The following is a 16,940-nucleotide window of genomic DNA, read 5'->3' on the forward strand; positions in this document are numbered from 1 at the left end:
TTTTTAGTAGAGACGGGGTTTCACCGTGTTAGCCAGGATGGTGTCGATCTCCTGACCTCGTGATCCGCCCGTCTCGGCCTCCCAAAGTGCTGGGATTACAGGCTTGAGCCACCGCGCCCGGCCTTGGGCTCATTTTTTATAGGCAGATAATGTTCTAATGGAGGGGATCCAGCTGGAGTTGAGACTCTGTGGGGTAGCAGGTCCTGGGCCCAATTTTCCTGGGTGCTGTGCTTCCTCTGTCTCCAAGGATTGCATTACCAGTTTCCTCATCTGAACCTTAATCCTCCTCTCCTTCCATGCCCTTAGAGTTGTAATGAATGGGGGCAATGGAAAATGGGATATTCTGAGCCTCTGGAAGCCTGCCAGAGGTCTAGAACTCAGTCACCAGGGATGGGCGGGGATAGAATCTGGGAGGCCCAGGAGTCCCACCTGCCCAGCTGTGTTTGAGCAACTGACCTAGCAACAGGGTGAGTCAGACAGACAGCCTAGCTTTCTGAAGCCTCCTTTGCTGTCTGTGTCTTCAGGTCATCCTGGTGCTGCTCAGGCTCCTCGTGTTCCTCTTTGCTCTGGTGGTCTCTGGTGAGGAGGTGGTGGGTGGGGGAACCCTAGTTTTCCCTCGGAGTCCTGACCCTTCCCAGATAAGCTACCATGGAGGACAGGGATTGGGGGAGAGGTAGGAAAGTGTAAGTATCTGAACCCCTGGCCCTCACCCTTTATCTTGGCTGCTTCCTCAACCAAGTTCTCACTCCCCATCTGTGAAATGTTGGATGCTGGATATAAGGAAAGGCCTTAGCCGCTTGGCCCCATGGCATGGTCAGGCCCTGTAGCAAAAGGACAGGACTATGCTAGTATATGTGGTTCCATCAGCCCGGGGGGTTCCATCAGCCTGGGGGCCTCCAACCTGAATTCTCTGCTCTTCACGGACCTCTACAGCCTGCCCTGGTTTATAAATGTCTCTGAGAACCAGGGCCCTGGCACAATCCTTCAGATTTTCTCCTTTAACTGCTCCTCCTACACGCCCACACCCACCCTGGAGTTGCTCAATGTCCAGCCACCCACCACCTTCTTCAACCCACCCAGCTTGGCCAGGTGGCAAGGGACCTATGTGGGCAAGGTAAGGCCATGTGTACAACTGGGGACTGTGGGGGCACAAAGGCAGACCTAAAATTTCCAAGCCCCACATGGCACTGCTCACCTACCCCAGTTGACCTTGAGCAGCTCTGCTCGGTTGGATGCCCTGATGGTGAACCACTACAAGCTGCAGCTGAAGTTCACATGTGGCAACCATGTGATGGAGGGATCACTCTCTGTGGATGTGCAGCGGGACCTTAGCCATATCCAGTGTGCTGGTCAATTTGCCAGCCCAGGTGAGGCCAGGGGCAGTCAGCAGGGGTGGGCAGGCATGGCCTGAACAGATCTTCCCTGACCTCCACTCTGACCAACTGCAGTAATGATTCAGGTGCCAGAGACAGTGACACCTGGGGCTTGGCTGTACACTCTGCTCCTCCCAGGCTTAGAACTCCACAGAGCCCAGGTGAGCCCAGAATGTGGGACGGTGGGTGACAGGATGGGGGCAGTGGGAATGGAGAGAATAAATTAACCCCTGCCTGGCCAGGCACAGCCTGCAGAGGAACCTTGCAGCAGAGGCACAGATGAGCCTCTACATGATGCATGTTTTTGGAGAGAGCTGCTGAGGGCTGCTCACTCCCCAGTGACCATGGCTGTTCCCACAGGGACATCTCAGGGGCTGAGTTCTTTCAAGATCTACTATGTGTTCTCAGTTCTCTATGACAATTCTGTATCAGTTCTGTAATAAAAAAAAAAAAAATGTAGGTAATGGCCAGGCACAGTGGCTCACACCTATAATCCCAGCACTTTGGGAGGCTGAGGCAGGTGGGCTCAGGAGTTCGAGACCAGCCTGGCCATCATGGAGACTCTGTCTCTACTAAAAATACAAAAATTAGCTGGGTGTGGTGGCGTGTGCCTGTAATCCCAGCTACTTGGGAAGCTGAGGCAGGAGAATCGCTTGAACCCGGGAGGTGGAGGTTGCACTGAGCCAAGATTGTGCCACTGCTCCAGCCTGGCTGACAGAACAAGACTCTGTCTCAAAAAAAAAAAAAAAAAAGAAAGAAAGTATTTAAAAACAGTAACTCGCTTAAAAGCAAAAAGGATTGAGGATTGTGGCCAGGGCTTGGGCTGGAAGGAAGAGGATTGTGACCAGGACCTGGGCTGGAGCCCAGGCTAGGATAAGGGTCAGTGGTGAAGCATGAGAAAATTGGGTGTGAAGCTGGGCGCAGTGGCTCACACCTATAATCCCAGCATTTTGGGAGGCTGAGGCGGGTGGATCACTGGAGGTCAGGAGTTTGTGACCAGCCTGGCCAACATGGTGAAACCCTATCTCTACTAAAAATACCAAAATTAGCCAGGCATGGTGGTGGGCACCTGTAATCTCAGCTATTCAGGAGGCTGAGACTGAAGAATCACTTGAACCCAGGAGGTGGAGGCAGGCAGGCAGGCAGGAAGGAAGGAAGGAAAGAAATTAGCTGGGTGTGCTGGCACAGGTGTGTAATCCCAGCTATTCAGGAGATTGAGGCAGGAGAATCGCTTGAACCCAGGAAGTGGAGGTTGCAGTGAGCTGAGATCGCACCACTGCACTCCAGCTTGGGTGACAGAGTGAGATTCTGTCTCAAAAAAAAGAAGGAAGGAAAGAAGGAAGCAGAGAGAGAAGGAAAGAGAGAGGGAAAGAAAGAAAAGAAGGAAAGAAGGAAGGAAGGAAGGAAAGAAGGAAGGAAAGAAGGAGGGAAGGAAGGAAAAGAAAAGAAGTTGGGGCCGGGCGTGGTGGCTCAAGCCTGTAATCCCAGCACTTTGGGAGGCCGAGACGGGCGGATCACGAGGTCAGGAGATCGAAACCATCCTGGGTAACATGGTGAAACCCCGTCTCTACTAAAAACTACAAAAAACTAGCCGGGCGAGGTGGCGGGCGCCTGTAGTCCCAGCTACTCGGGAGGCTGAGGCAGGAGAATGGCGGGAACCCGGGAGGCAGAGCTTGCAGTGAGCTGAGATTGCACCACTGCACTCCAGCCTGGGCGACAGAGCGATACTCTGTCTCAAAAAAAAAAAAAGAAAAGAAAAGAAGTTGGGTGTAGGCAGGTGCCTGCTGGGTTGCTGGAGGGTTGCTGCTGGGTTGTTGACGGGGGTGCTCAGGGCACTTGGGGTTGAATGGGGTTGCCAGCATCTCTGTTCTGTCAGTTGAGCATTATCAGTGCCCAGGACCTGCCACACTTCCCTGGACCTTTTTCCATCAATGAGCAAGGTTGGCTGCAGGCACCATCCCAGGGCCTCCTAGGCCAGGCTCGAAAGGTGAGCATGACCTGGAATCTGGGGGTGTCCATGGATTGGGTAGAGCTCCTACCTTTTAGAAATTTGTTTATTCTTGGCCTCCTTGGCCTCCTCGACTAACACTGACTTTCTCAGACCTGGACCTGCTGCTCTATGCTGGTTGTCCTCCCACTTTAGCTTGGTTCTGTGCTGGGCTCTGGAGTTCTAGAAAGAAGAGGAATCCCTCTCTCTGGGAATTCACAAGCCCTTAATAGAAAGAAATGTGTTTAGGGCAATCACACAGTAAAAGAAAGTCTTGGGTAATGGCCAGGCATGGTAGCTCACCCATGTAATCCTAGCACTTTGGGAGGCTGAGGTGGGTGTTGTCACCTGAGTTCAGGGGTTCAAGACCAGCCTGGCCAACATGGAGAAACCCCGTCTCTACTAAAAATACAAAAATTAGCCGAATGTGGTGGCACATGCTTGTAATCCTAGCTACTCAGGAAGCTGAGGCAGGAGAATTGCTTGAACCCAGGGGATGGAGGTTGCAGTGAGCCGAGATCATTACCACTGCGCTCCAACCTGGGCAAAAAAAAAAAAAAAGTTCTGAGTAAAGTGGTCAGTGCAGTCTGGAGGTGGCTTTCAGCAACTCTAAGATGATAATTCACATTGTCAATGATTCAGATATCACTCTTGGGCTGTTTGCATCCTAACGGAATAATTTATGGCCCAAAGATATGGGGCTCAAAGGAATACTTGTCAGCAGAGTGACAGGTCATAGGGATCATGGGGAAGAGTGGAAGTTGAGGCTTCTTTCGCAGATCCTAAGTGAGGTTGCCTATTTAAGGGGAGGACTGGGCATAGACAAAGAGGTGGACACACACACACTCTGGCTCCTTTTCTGTTCTGGGTGCACCACACGTCTTCCAGCTGCAGATCTCAGTGTCCTTTGGAAAAAGGCAAAGCTGCCAAGGGATGGTGATGGTGAAGGTTTTGCCTGTTCCCTCCAGTTAGGTTTCCTTCCTGTAAGGCTCCCCTACCCTGGAAGAGTGAGGGAGGAAGGGCCTAGCCCCATGGAATCAGGTAGGGTAAGGCTGCTGGAGCTGAGTCCCAGCCCCGACAGGAGGGGGGCCCAGGGAAGGAAGCTGTGGACCCACAGGGTGAGTAGGAATGGGCAGGAACGAGTGCCCCCCTTTTGGTCCAGTGAGTAGGCTCAGAATATCACCATCCCTGAGAACCTGGCCCCTGGTAGTGAGGTGGTTCAGGTCCGGGCCTGGGGTGTCGACCTGCGCTATGAAATCCTGTCTCCGGTGCCCAGCCCACTCTTCTCCATCGGTCATGGTGAGAGGTGTTGAGGGAGGGGCGGGTACTGGGATGCCTCTGTGGCTGGTCCAGAGGTGACTCATAGTACCTTTTCACCTTCCTGTTTGGGGGCTTGGTCTTGGAGAAGGCAGCAGGAGGGCCAGGCTCAGCGGCCTCCTTTGCCTATGATCTGGTGGGCTGGTGGGAGTGGGACTGAGCTGGGAGCGGGGCTGATCTCTGTGTTCCCTGACCCTCTCACCCCATGCAGCAGACAGTGTGGTCTGGACCACGATGCCCTGGAGTTAGCTCACACCCCAGGCACTTCGGTTTCCAGGCTGCAGGTGAAGGCCTTTGAGTGGCACCAGCTGTGGGCCAGCGCCAAGCTCAATCTCACCATGAATGTGCGGCTGGTCAACCTCTGACCTCCACGCTGCCTCCCAGTGCTTCTGGTGTGAGTACACAGGAACCTTACCTGGGCTGCTGGGGCCAGAGCCATGACTCAGGGTGCTGCCAGACTCCCGCCTTGCTGCCACGGCATACTCTCAGATCCCAAATCCCCGAGACTGCACCTGTGGGCGCCGTGCTGAATACTCTCACCTGTGAAGATCTGGACTCTGTTGACGCCACCCTGGACTACAAGCTGTGGTTCTGCAGCTCTTCCAACCCTGCCAGCCTCTGTCTTTATGACAGAGTCCTTGAGGTGCCCAGCCCCAGCTCCTAGACCCACTTGCAGGGTGCTTGCAGTGGGAAGGGGTGGGTGGGCCAAGGGTCTCTGAGAGCTGAGACCATGGGAGTGGGGGTGGGAGGGATGGCTGTTGAGCCAACCTGTGTTGCAGTCTGGAAAACAGGATCCGGGCAGGATATTTGTGGATGCCCTGGCCTACAGCAGCCCCGTGTGGCTCAGGGCTCTCTCAGGCCCTGACTGGACCTCACTTTCTAGCCCCTTTGGCTAGGTGAATGCCACACTGGACTGTGACACTCCTGGAACCTGCTTCCAGCATGCAGCCTCCATCCTGGTGCTCGATGGTGGCCAGCCCCAGATGACCAGTGAGTAACCACACCCGGCCTGGACACCCAGGACAAGGCTGTTCTGTCCTCCTGCTTCCCATGCTCAGGACAGGGTCATCTCTCCTCCTTTAGAATCCAGTAGGGCAGGGTTGTCTCCATTTCAGACCCTGAGGATATATCTCTTAGACCCCCAGCAGGGGAAGGCTTCTGCCCTCCCTTTAGACCCTCTCACTCTTTAGACCCCCCAGGGCAGGGCCATGTCTCCCTCCTCAGACCCCCAGTTCAGGGATAGGCACCCCAGGCCAGCTCCTTGACTGCCAAATGACCTCCAGCTGAGGTGCCGGTACTGGTGATGGTGACACCCATCAACGAGTTCTCCCCAGCCTGTGCCCCTCGCACATTCCAGGTTCAGGAGGATACAGTGCCCCACACTCTGCTGGGTTCTGTGGTGGGCATGGATATGGATTATCCTCATGACAACACTGAGTACTACACCTCTGGTGGTCCTACCACCTTTGCTGTGGACAATCTCAGTGGTACATCCACCCCAGGGCTTGGATGGAAACGGCGAGCCAGAGTTGGCTCTGCAGGCTGAGGCTGTGATCTCCCCCTCTAGGGGAAGTTTACCTCCTGGGACCTTTGGACTATGAGCAGCAGAGGCTGTACAGGCTCACTGTCCTGCTGATTGACCATGGCCAAGAACAGAACCCCAACCATCACCGCTCAGGCTCCTGTACCATTACCATCAAGGTTGAGGTAACTGTGTCCTAAGGCTTTGGAAATAAATACTTGGAAAGATAGGAGTTCAGATCGCCCTGTGGTGTTCTGTTTTTCCACTCTGTGCCTCGGTTTCTTCCACGAGTTGGCTGGAGAGGAGTGGGGCCTAATTGTGGAAAGCTCTGGAGCCCGTTGTGTGATGCTTTGATCCCTTAATGCCTAGGCTCCGGCTGTGGTGAGAAGAAGTTTAGGGGCTGACTCGGAGGTTTGGGGGGTGGGTTCTACCCACTCCTAACCTGGTTCCTTTCTGCAGGATGTGAATGACCATGCCCCCGAATGTGAGCCCCCATTTCAGGAACTCACCATCTATGCTCCTCTGGGCCGTAGTGTGGAGGTGACCAAGGTGTCATGCCAGATCCCTTAGGAGCCACAGCACCTGACCTATTCCTGTAGCATCGTGGGAGGAAGGGGACATGGGCACCACCAGGTTGTGAGTGAGGGGCAGGCCAAGGCCAGCAATGGTCTCTTCCTCCCGTCACTCTGATTTCAGGGAATAGCCAGAACTGATTCATCCTGCAAGAGGCCATCCTGGTGCACAGTGACCTTGTGTTGGGGCCCTTCTGGCCACAGCAGCCCTGTACCTATGAGCTACTGATCTGTGTGGCCGATGCAGGCCGCTCCACCCCCGACCTCAGCACCACAGCCACCATTATTGTGCATCTAGTTCACCAGAGGGCCAGCACAGTGGCCACCAGCACCCACAGAACCACAGTGAGGAGGCTCCTTGGGCCCTCAGTGGGGTGGGAAGGGTGGACCTTGGAAAGTGAGGAGACCCAGTTTTTCGGGTGGAACTATGGGGAAGGCAGTTCAGAGGGAAGTGCTGAGTGCAGAAAGCCCAGAGGTATTGAAGAGCAAATCACGGGTGTGGGGTGGCCTAGCCCAGGGAGGGGTTGGAAGGCTGGATGGTCAGGGCATTTTGGCAAGGCAGTGGTAAGGCTGTGGCCTCCTTTTCAGGTGCCCTCAATGATGACACTCATGCTCATGACAGACACAGAGGCTTTCAGGCAACCACAGCCCTGGTTTGTGGTGGTGTTGACAGCAACTGGTACTCTTCTCCTCTTGGCCTGAGGCTGGCTTCTTGGCAGGCTCCTCCAGGGGTAGGGATCCTATCCTTGTGCTCCCTACCTGCCCCCCACCCACCTATGGACCCCAGTTGTGATGGGTGGTTTCATTCAAGATTAGACGACAATGCCCAAGTGGGTGGGTGACAAACTGATATTGAGGAGGGCTGCTCTCCCTCCAGAAGTCTTTAAATTAGGGTCAGAGAGACACTGGGAGGAAGCAACTTCCATCACCGGCAGAATCCAGTCTTGAAATGGGGGGAGGGTTGATAAGCTCAGGGCTTGAAACTGTGAGTCTGTCATGCATTGGGCATTTACCCCTATTCCTGACTTCTGCCCTCCACTGGAAAGCTTTCCTGCTCCTGTAGACTCTGAAGTTCCTTGTGGACATAGGACTGAGCCCAGGGAAAGGGGATGTAACGATGTGGGCACTGCATACAGACACTGATTATTCCCAATAAAAAGGGACAGGTGAATGGTACTAGTTCCTGGAGCCAGTAGGCCTACTGCCTTCACTGCTTGGTTACTCCTCCTGGCATTTTAGGTTGGCCCAGCTGCTGCAGGCACCCAGCAAACCAGCCCAGGCTTTGCTGCTAAACAGGTCAGTCTCCTTTGCATACTTTGCCTGGGAGCCCATCTCTTAAACTCAGGTTGGGGCCCAGAGCTTTGCCCTGTACTCTTGCTTCTACTTTGCCCCAGCATCCAGGGAACTGAGGGATACATCGAGGGTTTCATGGAGGCACCGATGATGGAGATGTCCCAGGCACCCAGTAGCATCATGAGTCTGGTATGTCAGCTCACCATTTCAAGTAGTGGGCATCAAGGCTGCTCCAGAGTACTCCCCTGCCCCCACCAAGCTTGCCCCTTTTCCCATGAATGTCTATCCCTGTGGAAGTGCCCACACTAGCACCATAAGGATGGAGGAGGCAGGTGGGCTTCTGGCCCCCTAGGAGCAGGTCTTCACCTGCTCCCCTACGGGCAGGGTTCAATTCATTGCACCTTTATTTTCCCCCTCAGCAGCATTTTGATGGCAGAGCACAGGACTCCCGTGAGTCCCCCTCTTCCTAAACTATTCTCTGCCTGGGCCGTCACCCAATCTGAGTATCTCCTCCTCTCTTTACCTCATCTCAATATCTCCTCCTACTCCCAGGAACCCACCATCTATCTGCTTTTTTCCTGAATGGGGTCTGCTCTCACCCCCACTCACCCTTCATCCGTCCTTTGTCAAATATCTAGGGGGTCAGGAGATGCCTCATATCTGGTCTGGTCTCTGCCTACAACAGGAGGAGGGATGATGGTAAGGGGAGAGGCCCCCAGATAGTCCAGTGTCACCAGTGAATTATGGGAGAGTAATCTGGCATTGGCCTTAGGGAAGCTGGTGTCCAGTGTTGGAGAATCAAGGAGGCTTCCTGTGCATTTGAGACAGAGTTCAGAGAATTTGCTGAGAAGGGAGGGAGGGGACAGGTTAGATTCCAGCGAAGGTGGGGTGTCACAGTGAGGGTGCTGAAGGAATGATCTCCTACCCTTAGGTAAGAGGAGAGGGAGGCAGTTCTCCTGGGGCCAGCAGCATTCCCCGCTCTCTTCTCTCTCCTACAGGTTTTAGGTACAGGAAGAGACTACCTGTTTAACACACGCACAGGAGCCTGGTGCTGGCTCTGAGGCCAAGTAGCTGCTTTACCATGTGTGGAATTTCTTTTTCTTTTCTTTTTCTTTTTTTTTTTTTTTTTGAGACGGAGTCTCGCTCTGTCGCCCAGGCTGGAGTGCAGTGGCCGGATTTCAGCTCACTGCAAGCTCCGCCTCCCGGGTTTACGCCATTGTCCTGCCTCAGCCTACTGAGTAGCTGGGACTACAGGCGCCAGCCACCTCGCCCGGCTAGCTTTTTGTATTTTTTAGTAGAGACGGTTTCACTGTGTTAGCCAGGATGGTCTTGAACTCCTGACCTCGTGATCCGACCGTCTCGGGAAATTTCTTTTTCATACCATCATGGGCTGTGTTTTCAAGCTGATTCATAATAAACAAAATTACAAATAGAAAAGTTCTAGCCTTGTAGCCAACACGTGGGAGAAGCTCTGAAATCTGAAATCTGTGCCACCTTGTTCTCACTTGAAGAACTCCCTACCTTGTGAGCAGACACTAGGAAGCAGTAAGGTTTTCCTTTTCTCTTTCAGGTTTTTTTTTTTTTTTTTTTTTAAGACAGGATCTCACTATGGTGCCCAGGTTGGAGTGCAGAGGCTATTCACAGGTGTTATAGCGCACTATAGCCTCTAACTCCTGGCTTCAAGAGAGCTTCTCATCTCAGCCTCCTGAGTAGCTGGGACTATGGGCGCAGCACTGCACCTGGATTTATTTTTCTTTTAAGAAGGTATTGTATGATGCTTGGACTGACAGTGTGACTGATGCTGTATAGAGATAATAGGCTATCATCCTTGTCAGTGACTGAGGGGCCTCCAATCAGCATGTCTACTCAGGGCCACCTACTTCCTTTTCCTATCCAAAAGATAGAGAACAATGTTGCGTGTGTGTGTGTGTGTGTGTGTGTGTGTGTGTGTGTGAGACAGACAGAGAGAGAGAGGGGAGATAGGGTCTGGCTTTGTTGCCCAGGCTGGAGGGCAACTGTGTGATCTTGGCTCACTGTAGCCTTGACCTCCCAGGTTCAATGGATTCTCCCACTCACATTCCCAGTAGGTGGGACTACAGGCATGGACCACCATGCCTGGCTAATTTTTAATTTTTTTGTAGAGATGGGGTCTTTCTATGTTGACCAGGCTGTTCTTGAATTCCTGGGTCCAAGTGATCCTCCTGCTTCAGCCTCCCAAAGTGCTGGGATTACAGGTGTCTGGCTCACTGTTGCTTTTTTTGTCGTTGTTGAGATGTTCCTCTTTTTAATTTTTTTCGTAATTTTTAATTTTTGTGGGTACATAGGTGTATAAATTTGGAGGTACATGAGATGTTTTGATAAGGCATGTAATGCTTAATAATCACTTCATCGAAAATGTGGTATCCATCCCTGGAAGTATTTATCCTTTGTGTTACAAATAATCCAATTATACTATTTTAGTTATTTTAAAATGTACAATTAAGTTATTATTGACTATAGTCACTCTGTTGTGCTATCAAAACACTAGGTCTCATTCATTTTTCTTTTTTTTCTGGTGTCCATTAACCATCCCACCTCCCCACCCCTTCCAGACTCTGGTAACTATCCTTTTACTCACTATCTCCATGAATTAAATTGTTTTGTTTAAATCTTTTTCCTTTTTTTTTGAGACAGAGTCTTACTTTGTCACCCAGGCTGGAGTACAGTGGCAGGATCTTGGCTCACTGCAACCTCCACCTCTCATGTTCAAGCAATTCTCATGCCTCAGTCTCCTGAGTAGCTGGGACCCCAGGTGCACGCCACCACACCCGGCTTTTTATTTTTTACTTTTAGTAGAGATGAAGTTTTACCATGTTGGCCAGGTTGGTCTTGAACTCCTGACCTCAGGTGATCCTCCTGCCTCGGCCTCCCAGAGTTCTGGGATTACAGGCGTGAGCCACCACACCAGTCAATTTCATCCTTTTCTGTGGTTGAATAATACTCCATTCTGCATATGTACCATATTTTATTATTATTTTTTTGAGATGGAGTCTCACTTTGTTGCCCAGACTGGAGTGCAGTGGCGCGATTTCGTCTCACTGCAAGCTCCGCCTCCTGGGTTCACACCATTCTCCTGCCTCAGCCTCCTGAGTAGCTGGAACTACAGGTGCTCACCACCAAGCCCAGCTAATTTTTTGTATTTTTAGTAGAGATGGGGTTTCACCGTGTTAGCTAGGATGGTCTCCATCTCCTGACCTCGTGATCCGCCTGCCTCAGCCTCCCAAAGTGCTGGGATTACAGGCGTGAACTACCACGCCTGGCCCATATGTACCATATTTTCTTTTTTTTTTTTTTTTTTGAGACAGAGTCTCGCTCTGTCGCCCAGGCTGGAGTGCAGTGGCCGGATCTCAGCTCACTGCAAGCTCCGCCTCCCAGGTTCCCATTATTCTCCTGCCTCAGCCTCCTGAGTAGCTGGGACTACAGGCGCCCGTCACCACGCCCGGCTAGTTTTTTGTATTTTTTTTTAGTAGAGACGGGGTTTCACTGTGTTAGCCAGGATGGTCTCGATCTCTTGACCTCGTGGTCCGCCCGTCTCGGCCTCCCAAAGTGCTGGGATTACAGGCTTTAGCCACCGCGCCCGGCCATATTTTCTTTATTCATTCATCTGTTGATGGACACTTAGGTTGCTTCCAAATCTTGGCTATTGTGAATGGCGCTGCAGCAAACACAGAAGTGCAGATATCTTTTTAATATACTGATTTCCTTTCCTTTGGGTACATACCCAGCAATGGGATTGTTGAATCATGTGGTAACTGTATTTATAGTTTTCTGAGGAACCTCCAAACTGTTATCCATGGTAGTTATACCACTGTTGCTTTTTGCTTTCTGAGGGCCCCATCAAACTTCAGGGCAATTTGCCAACTGTATGTGGAGGTTTTCTTGGGAAGGATTTGGAGCTTTTGCACTGGGGTGAGGGGTGATGCAGACTTGAGAATCCTGTGGCATGGCTGGTCCTGGAGGATTAGCAGAATCCCCCTTTTGAGGGTTGTTGACTTTTCTTCCTGATGTTTCTTCTGGTTCCTCTGCTCTCACCTCTTCCTGTGCTGACCTGAGCTATTGCATGTAGCCAGGTGGCCTGCAACAATCTGCTGGTGGGCAGGTCTTGCTGGGTGCAATGTTGGCCCACTCTCCATGCCCAGCCTGACATCAGGTCTCAGGCTTCTGCCAGCTCTCCAAGAGGACCTTACTGTGGTAAATCCAAGTTATCACAGTCTTTCCTCCTCTGTTGAGTCTGTGGGCCTGAACCCCCTCAGGGCACTGGAGAACCTTACTTTCTTTCTTTTTCTTTTGAGACAGAATTTTGCTCTGTCACCCAGGCTAGAGTGTGGTGGCATGATCTCAGCTCACCGAACCTCTGCCTCCGAGGTTCAAGTGATTCTCCTGCCTCAGCCTCCTGAGTAGCTGGGATTACAGGTACCTGCCATGACCTCTGGCTAATTTTTGTATTTTTAGCAGGGACGGGGTTTCACCATTTTGGCCAGGCTGGACTGGAACCCCAGACCTCAAGTGATCCGCCCGCTTTGGCCTCCCAAAATGCTGGATTGCAGGCATGAGCCACCGCACCTGGCTAGGAGGGCCTCCCTTTCTGAACCAGTTATGATATCCCAGGGCCAGGAAGAAGCTGAGTGCCTTCTGTGGGAACAAAATAAAACAAAAACCCTTCATGGGGCTTCCACCAAAGTTAGTGTTTTAAGGCATGCCTCAGCAACAGCAACTTCTGGAAGCAGGTTGTTCCAGGAAGTGGTTTTAGGCCGATTTTTCCTGAGTTCTTCCCCTGCTCTAAGGGTTCATTAAATCTTTCTCTGAGAAGCTCCACTTTTATTTTCATTCTACAGATGGGGCAACCAAAGCTAAAGAAAGGCTAAGGCTCAAAAGAGTTAGCTAGTTGGGGCATTTGGGTGTGGGCCCAGGCCACGTAACTTCATCTGGTGTTCTAAGCCTAAAGCCAAGCCCGGAGTTAGGTGTTCTGTATGGGGAGCAAGGTGTGACCATCTTCCTGGGACCATTACTATGCCTGGTAGGCCGGTCATGACAGTCCAGGGCAAAAGATGCTGTCATAGGATCTCAAGACAAGATGCTCTAGGACTGAGAAAAGGGAGTGCCTGCTGTGTGTCAGGACTTGTGCTAGGCTCTAAACCTCAGGCAGGAAAGCATGGGCAATGAGCCAGAGGCTGCTGTGGCAGCACAGACTGCTGTACCTCGAGGCTACTAAGGAAGCCGGGATAGAGGCTCCTCACACTCTGAAACCAGTAGGAGGAGGTGCGAGACCCAGCACCTCCATTTCTAGAGGTGGTGTGACCTTGGCTCGGCCTCCCCTGAGCCTCAGTTTCCTCTCCAGAGTGAACTGGGGGCTGCACCCCCCTTCTCCCAGAGTGGGTGACAAAAAAACGAATAGCACACCGCTGAGAGTCCCTGTGTGTGCGCAAACGTATGAGAAGACGCCGCCGGTACCGCACCGGGGCCAGACACGCAGAGACGCCAAGGGCGCTCTGGCCTCAGAGTCGCCAGCAAAAGCTCCGCCAGCCACAGCGAGAACGAAGCGCATGCGCAAACCCATGCCGTCACAGTCACGTGCCCCCACGCTTTCGGCACAGGCCCTGAGAGGCAGACTCTGACTGACAGGTGAGCTGACCTGTCAGCGGGAAGCACTGCCCCTGGCGACGAGCAAAAAGACTGTTGATTGGGGATGGCACCCCCTCGGGGGCGGGTTCTTTGCAGTCCTGGTTACTATGACGCCCGGCCCCCGCCCCCTCGGCTAGCCGCCATCTTGTTGTTGATCCGTACCAAGTGGGCAGCGCCGGGAGCTGGACCAAGCGGCCGGTGAGAGGCCGCTGTAGCGGGGCTCAGCCACCTGTGCTGCCTGCCAGGGGGCGGGCCGAAACCTGGAGGCCCGGGGGGCCCAGCTCCCGTAGGGAGCCGTGGGCGCCCGGTACCCGGGCCGGGCGGGTGAGTGACAGGAGCCGGGCCGATAGACCGGCCTGACGCCCGCGGGGAGGGCGGTGGCGGGCGCGGCGTTGGAGTGGGCGCGCGTGGGGTCGGGGCTCCGGTGGAGCATCACTGGAACATCGCTCGAGCGTCCTGACCGGCCGCCCGCCGAGCCTCCTAGATGCTGGCACCGAAGCCGGGGAACAGCCGGTGTGGAGGTCGGAGAGCGCCAGTGCCTGAGGTCTGGCCGGCTAGTAGCGGGAAACCAGCTTCTCTGACCGAAGCTCTGGACTCTGCTGATCCGGAGTGCTGAAGTGTGTCCGATGCCACCCTGATGCTCTCCTGGGAGTTGTGTTGCTCCTGGCTGAGAAATAGACTTACCTCTTTCTTAGATAGCGCTCCTGCGGGTGATTTTCAGGACGCTGGATGCTAAGACTAGACGAATCAAGCCAAAGCCCCCGAGAGCCAGGCAGGCCGGTGTCATGGCCCTGTGATTCTGGCACGGGGGACCCTCTGCCGGGCTGCTGCTTCCCGAGACCCGTTCGGAACCTCACGTGCACCTAGAAGCTCACCGTTTGTTTCCTACCAAAGAGCCTGGTTAAATGTCCGTAATGGCTGAGTTCTATTTTGGAACATAATTTCTTTGGTTCTTCACCACCACTTTTTGGTGAGTGGTAATGTCTTCCTCTTTTTGCTTTAGGAGAAAGTGAATATTATGGTGATAACTTGATTGATTTTTTTTCTCCTAAAGAGATACTCGCCATAGGAGACAAAGGAAATGTAGGAGTGTCTTAGAATCGGAAAAATAAATGAAACTTGTTTTTGTTGTGGATGGTATCTAACTGGCAAATTAACTTTTTTTTTTTTTTTTTTTTTTTTTTTTTGCGACAGCCTCTCACTCTGTTGCCCAGGCCGGAGTGCAGTGGCGTAGTCTCGGCTCACCACAACCTCCGCCTCCCGGGTTCAAGCGATTATCCTGCCTCAGTGTCCTGAGTAGCTAGGACCACAGGCGTGCGCCACCAATGCCCGGCTAATATTTGTATTTTTAACAGAGACGGGGTTTCGCCATGTTGGCCAGGCTGGTCTCAAACTCCTGACCTCGTGAGCCTCGGCCTCCCAAAGTGCTGGGATTACAAGTGTGAGCTACTGCGCCCGGTGCAAATTAACTTTTAACATTAGTAAAATTATCTTGCTCAGTGAAAACAGACCTTCAGGCCCCTTTCCTGTGAATGTGGGCAGGTTGGAGATCCTCAGCAGAGTGTGCTGGTCTAGGAAGAGTTCTGATTGTTACAAAACACATTTCTCTTGACCTGTGGCCTCTGGTTCTTTGCACAGTCTTCTTGTATGTGGTCATACAACAGGCCTGCATGAGGTGACTAAGAAGTCAAGCGACAATACTTTGTGCACTTTTTTTTTTTCTTTTTTTTTTTTTGACACGGAGTCTCGCTCCTTTGCCAGACTGGATACAGTGGTGCGATCTCGGCTCACTGCAACCTCTGACTCCCTGGTTCAAGCAGTTCTCCTGCCTCAGCCTCCCAAGTAGCTGGGATTACAGGCACATGCCACCACGCCCAGCTAATTTTTGTATTTTTAGTAGAGATAGGGTTTCACTATGTTGTCCAGACTGGTCTTGAACTCCTGACCTCGTGATCCGCCCGCCTCGGCCTCCCAAATTGCTGGTATTACTTATAGGCGTGAGCCACTGTGCCTGGCCACGCACCGAGCCTCCTTTGTACACTTCTATCAGGTCTTGTCACCTCTGAATGTATGATTTTGAAAGAGGCTAGATGTGGTGGCTCATGTCTATAATCCCAGCACTTTGGGAGGCTGAGGCGGGCAGATCACCTGAGGTCAGGAGTTCGAGACTAGCCTGGCCAAAATGGTGAAATCCCGTCTCTACTAAAAATACAAAAATTAGCTGGGCGTGGTGGTGCATGCCTGTAGTCCCAGCTCTTTGGAGGCTGAGGCAGTAGAATCGCCTGAACCCGGAAAGTGAAGGTTACAGTGAGGCGAGATCACGTCACTGCACTCCAGCCTGGGCAACAGAGTGAGACTTAGTCTCAGGAAAAAAATAATAAATAAATAAAAATTAAAAAAAATACTTTTGAAAGAAACTACCTCCTTGGTCAGGAGATCCTTTAGGAAAGCAGGTGCTGAACCCAGAGGAGGCTGGCTGCTTGTTGCTGTTCAACTGAGTTTATACTACACTTGTGAGGCAAGGGAGAAGTTGAGTAGTCTTTATTTATTTCATTGTCCTTCGGGGCCATTTTTTAAATCTTTAGTGTGTTTTAATCTTGGTAAGACCAGTTCCTTGGGCAGTTCTTGAAAAGAAAGGAGGGGGATACTAAAATATTAGGAGCTTTTCAAAATTGTCCCAAGCCCCTGCTTTTTTTTTTTCCTGAGATGGGGTTTCACCATGTTGGCCAGGCTGGTCTTGAACTCCTGACGTGTGATTCATCTACCTCAACCTTGGCCTGGGATTACAGGGGTGAGCCACCGCACTGGCTGTCATTTGCATTTTAAGTAGAGACGGGGTCTCAGTTGCCCAGACTGGGCTTGAACTCCTAGTCTCAAGTGATCCTCCTGTCTTGGCCTCCCAAAGTGCTGGGATTACAGGCATGAGCCACCACGCCTGGCCTTTTTTTTTTTTTTTTGAGACAGAGTCTCACTCTGTCGCCCAGGCTGGAATGCAGTGGCATGATCTTGCCTCACTGCAACTTCTGCTTCCTGGGTTCAAGCGATTCTCCTGCCTCAGCCTCCTGAGTAGCTGGGACTACAGGCGTGCACCAGCATGCCTGGCTAATTTTTGTATTTTTTTTTGGTAGAGCTGGGGTTTTGCTGTGTTGGCCAGGCTGGTCTCAAACTCCTGACCTCAGGTGATCCACCCACCTTAGCCTCCCAAAGTGCTGGGA

At 52.3% G+C, this 16,940-nt stretch overlaps 1 protein-coding gene across 1 annotated transcript in view; it reads left to right on the forward strand.

Annotated features, from left to right (window-relative positions):
- The window catches only part of CDHR4 (cadherin related family member 4), a 13,698-nt gene extending 4,573 nt beyond the window's left edge, over positions 1-9,125 (forward strand). Inside the window, 21 exon segments of the mRNA XM_031935089.1 lie at positions 525-579; positions 839-848; positions 934-1,114; positions 1,205-1,382; positions 1,449-1,534; positions 3,250-3,360; positions 4,240-4,343; positions 4,523-4,659; positions 4,889-4,915; positions 4,918-5,071; positions 5,167-5,320; positions 5,574-5,667; positions 5,961-6,164; positions 6,245-6,384; positions 6,659-6,807; positions 6,894-7,116; positions 7,360-7,502; positions 8,011-8,067; positions 8,166-8,253; positions 8,487-8,514; positions 9,070-9,125. Coding sequence (XP_031790949.1) covers positions 525-579; positions 839-848; positions 934-1,114; positions 1,205-1,382; positions 1,449-1,534; positions 3,250-3,360; positions 4,240-4,343; positions 4,523-4,659; positions 4,889-4,915; positions 4,918-5,071; positions 5,167-5,320; positions 5,574-5,667; positions 5,961-6,164; positions 6,245-6,384; positions 6,659-6,807; positions 6,894-7,116; positions 7,360-7,502; positions 8,011-8,067; positions 8,166-8,253; positions 8,487-8,514; positions 9,070-9,125 — 2,379 coding nt within the window.
- The last annotated feature ends 7,815 nt before the right edge of the window (positions 9,126-16,940 follow it).

The sequence above is a fragment of the Piliocolobus tephrosceles genome, chromosome 2 (assembly GCF_002776525.5).
Source record: "Piliocolobus tephrosceles isolate RC106 chromosome 2, ASM277652v3, whole genome shotgun sequence".
In the NCBI taxonomy this organism is placed as follows: Eukaryota; Metazoa; Chordata; class Mammalia; order Primates; family Cercopithecidae; genus Piliocolobus; species Piliocolobus tephrosceles.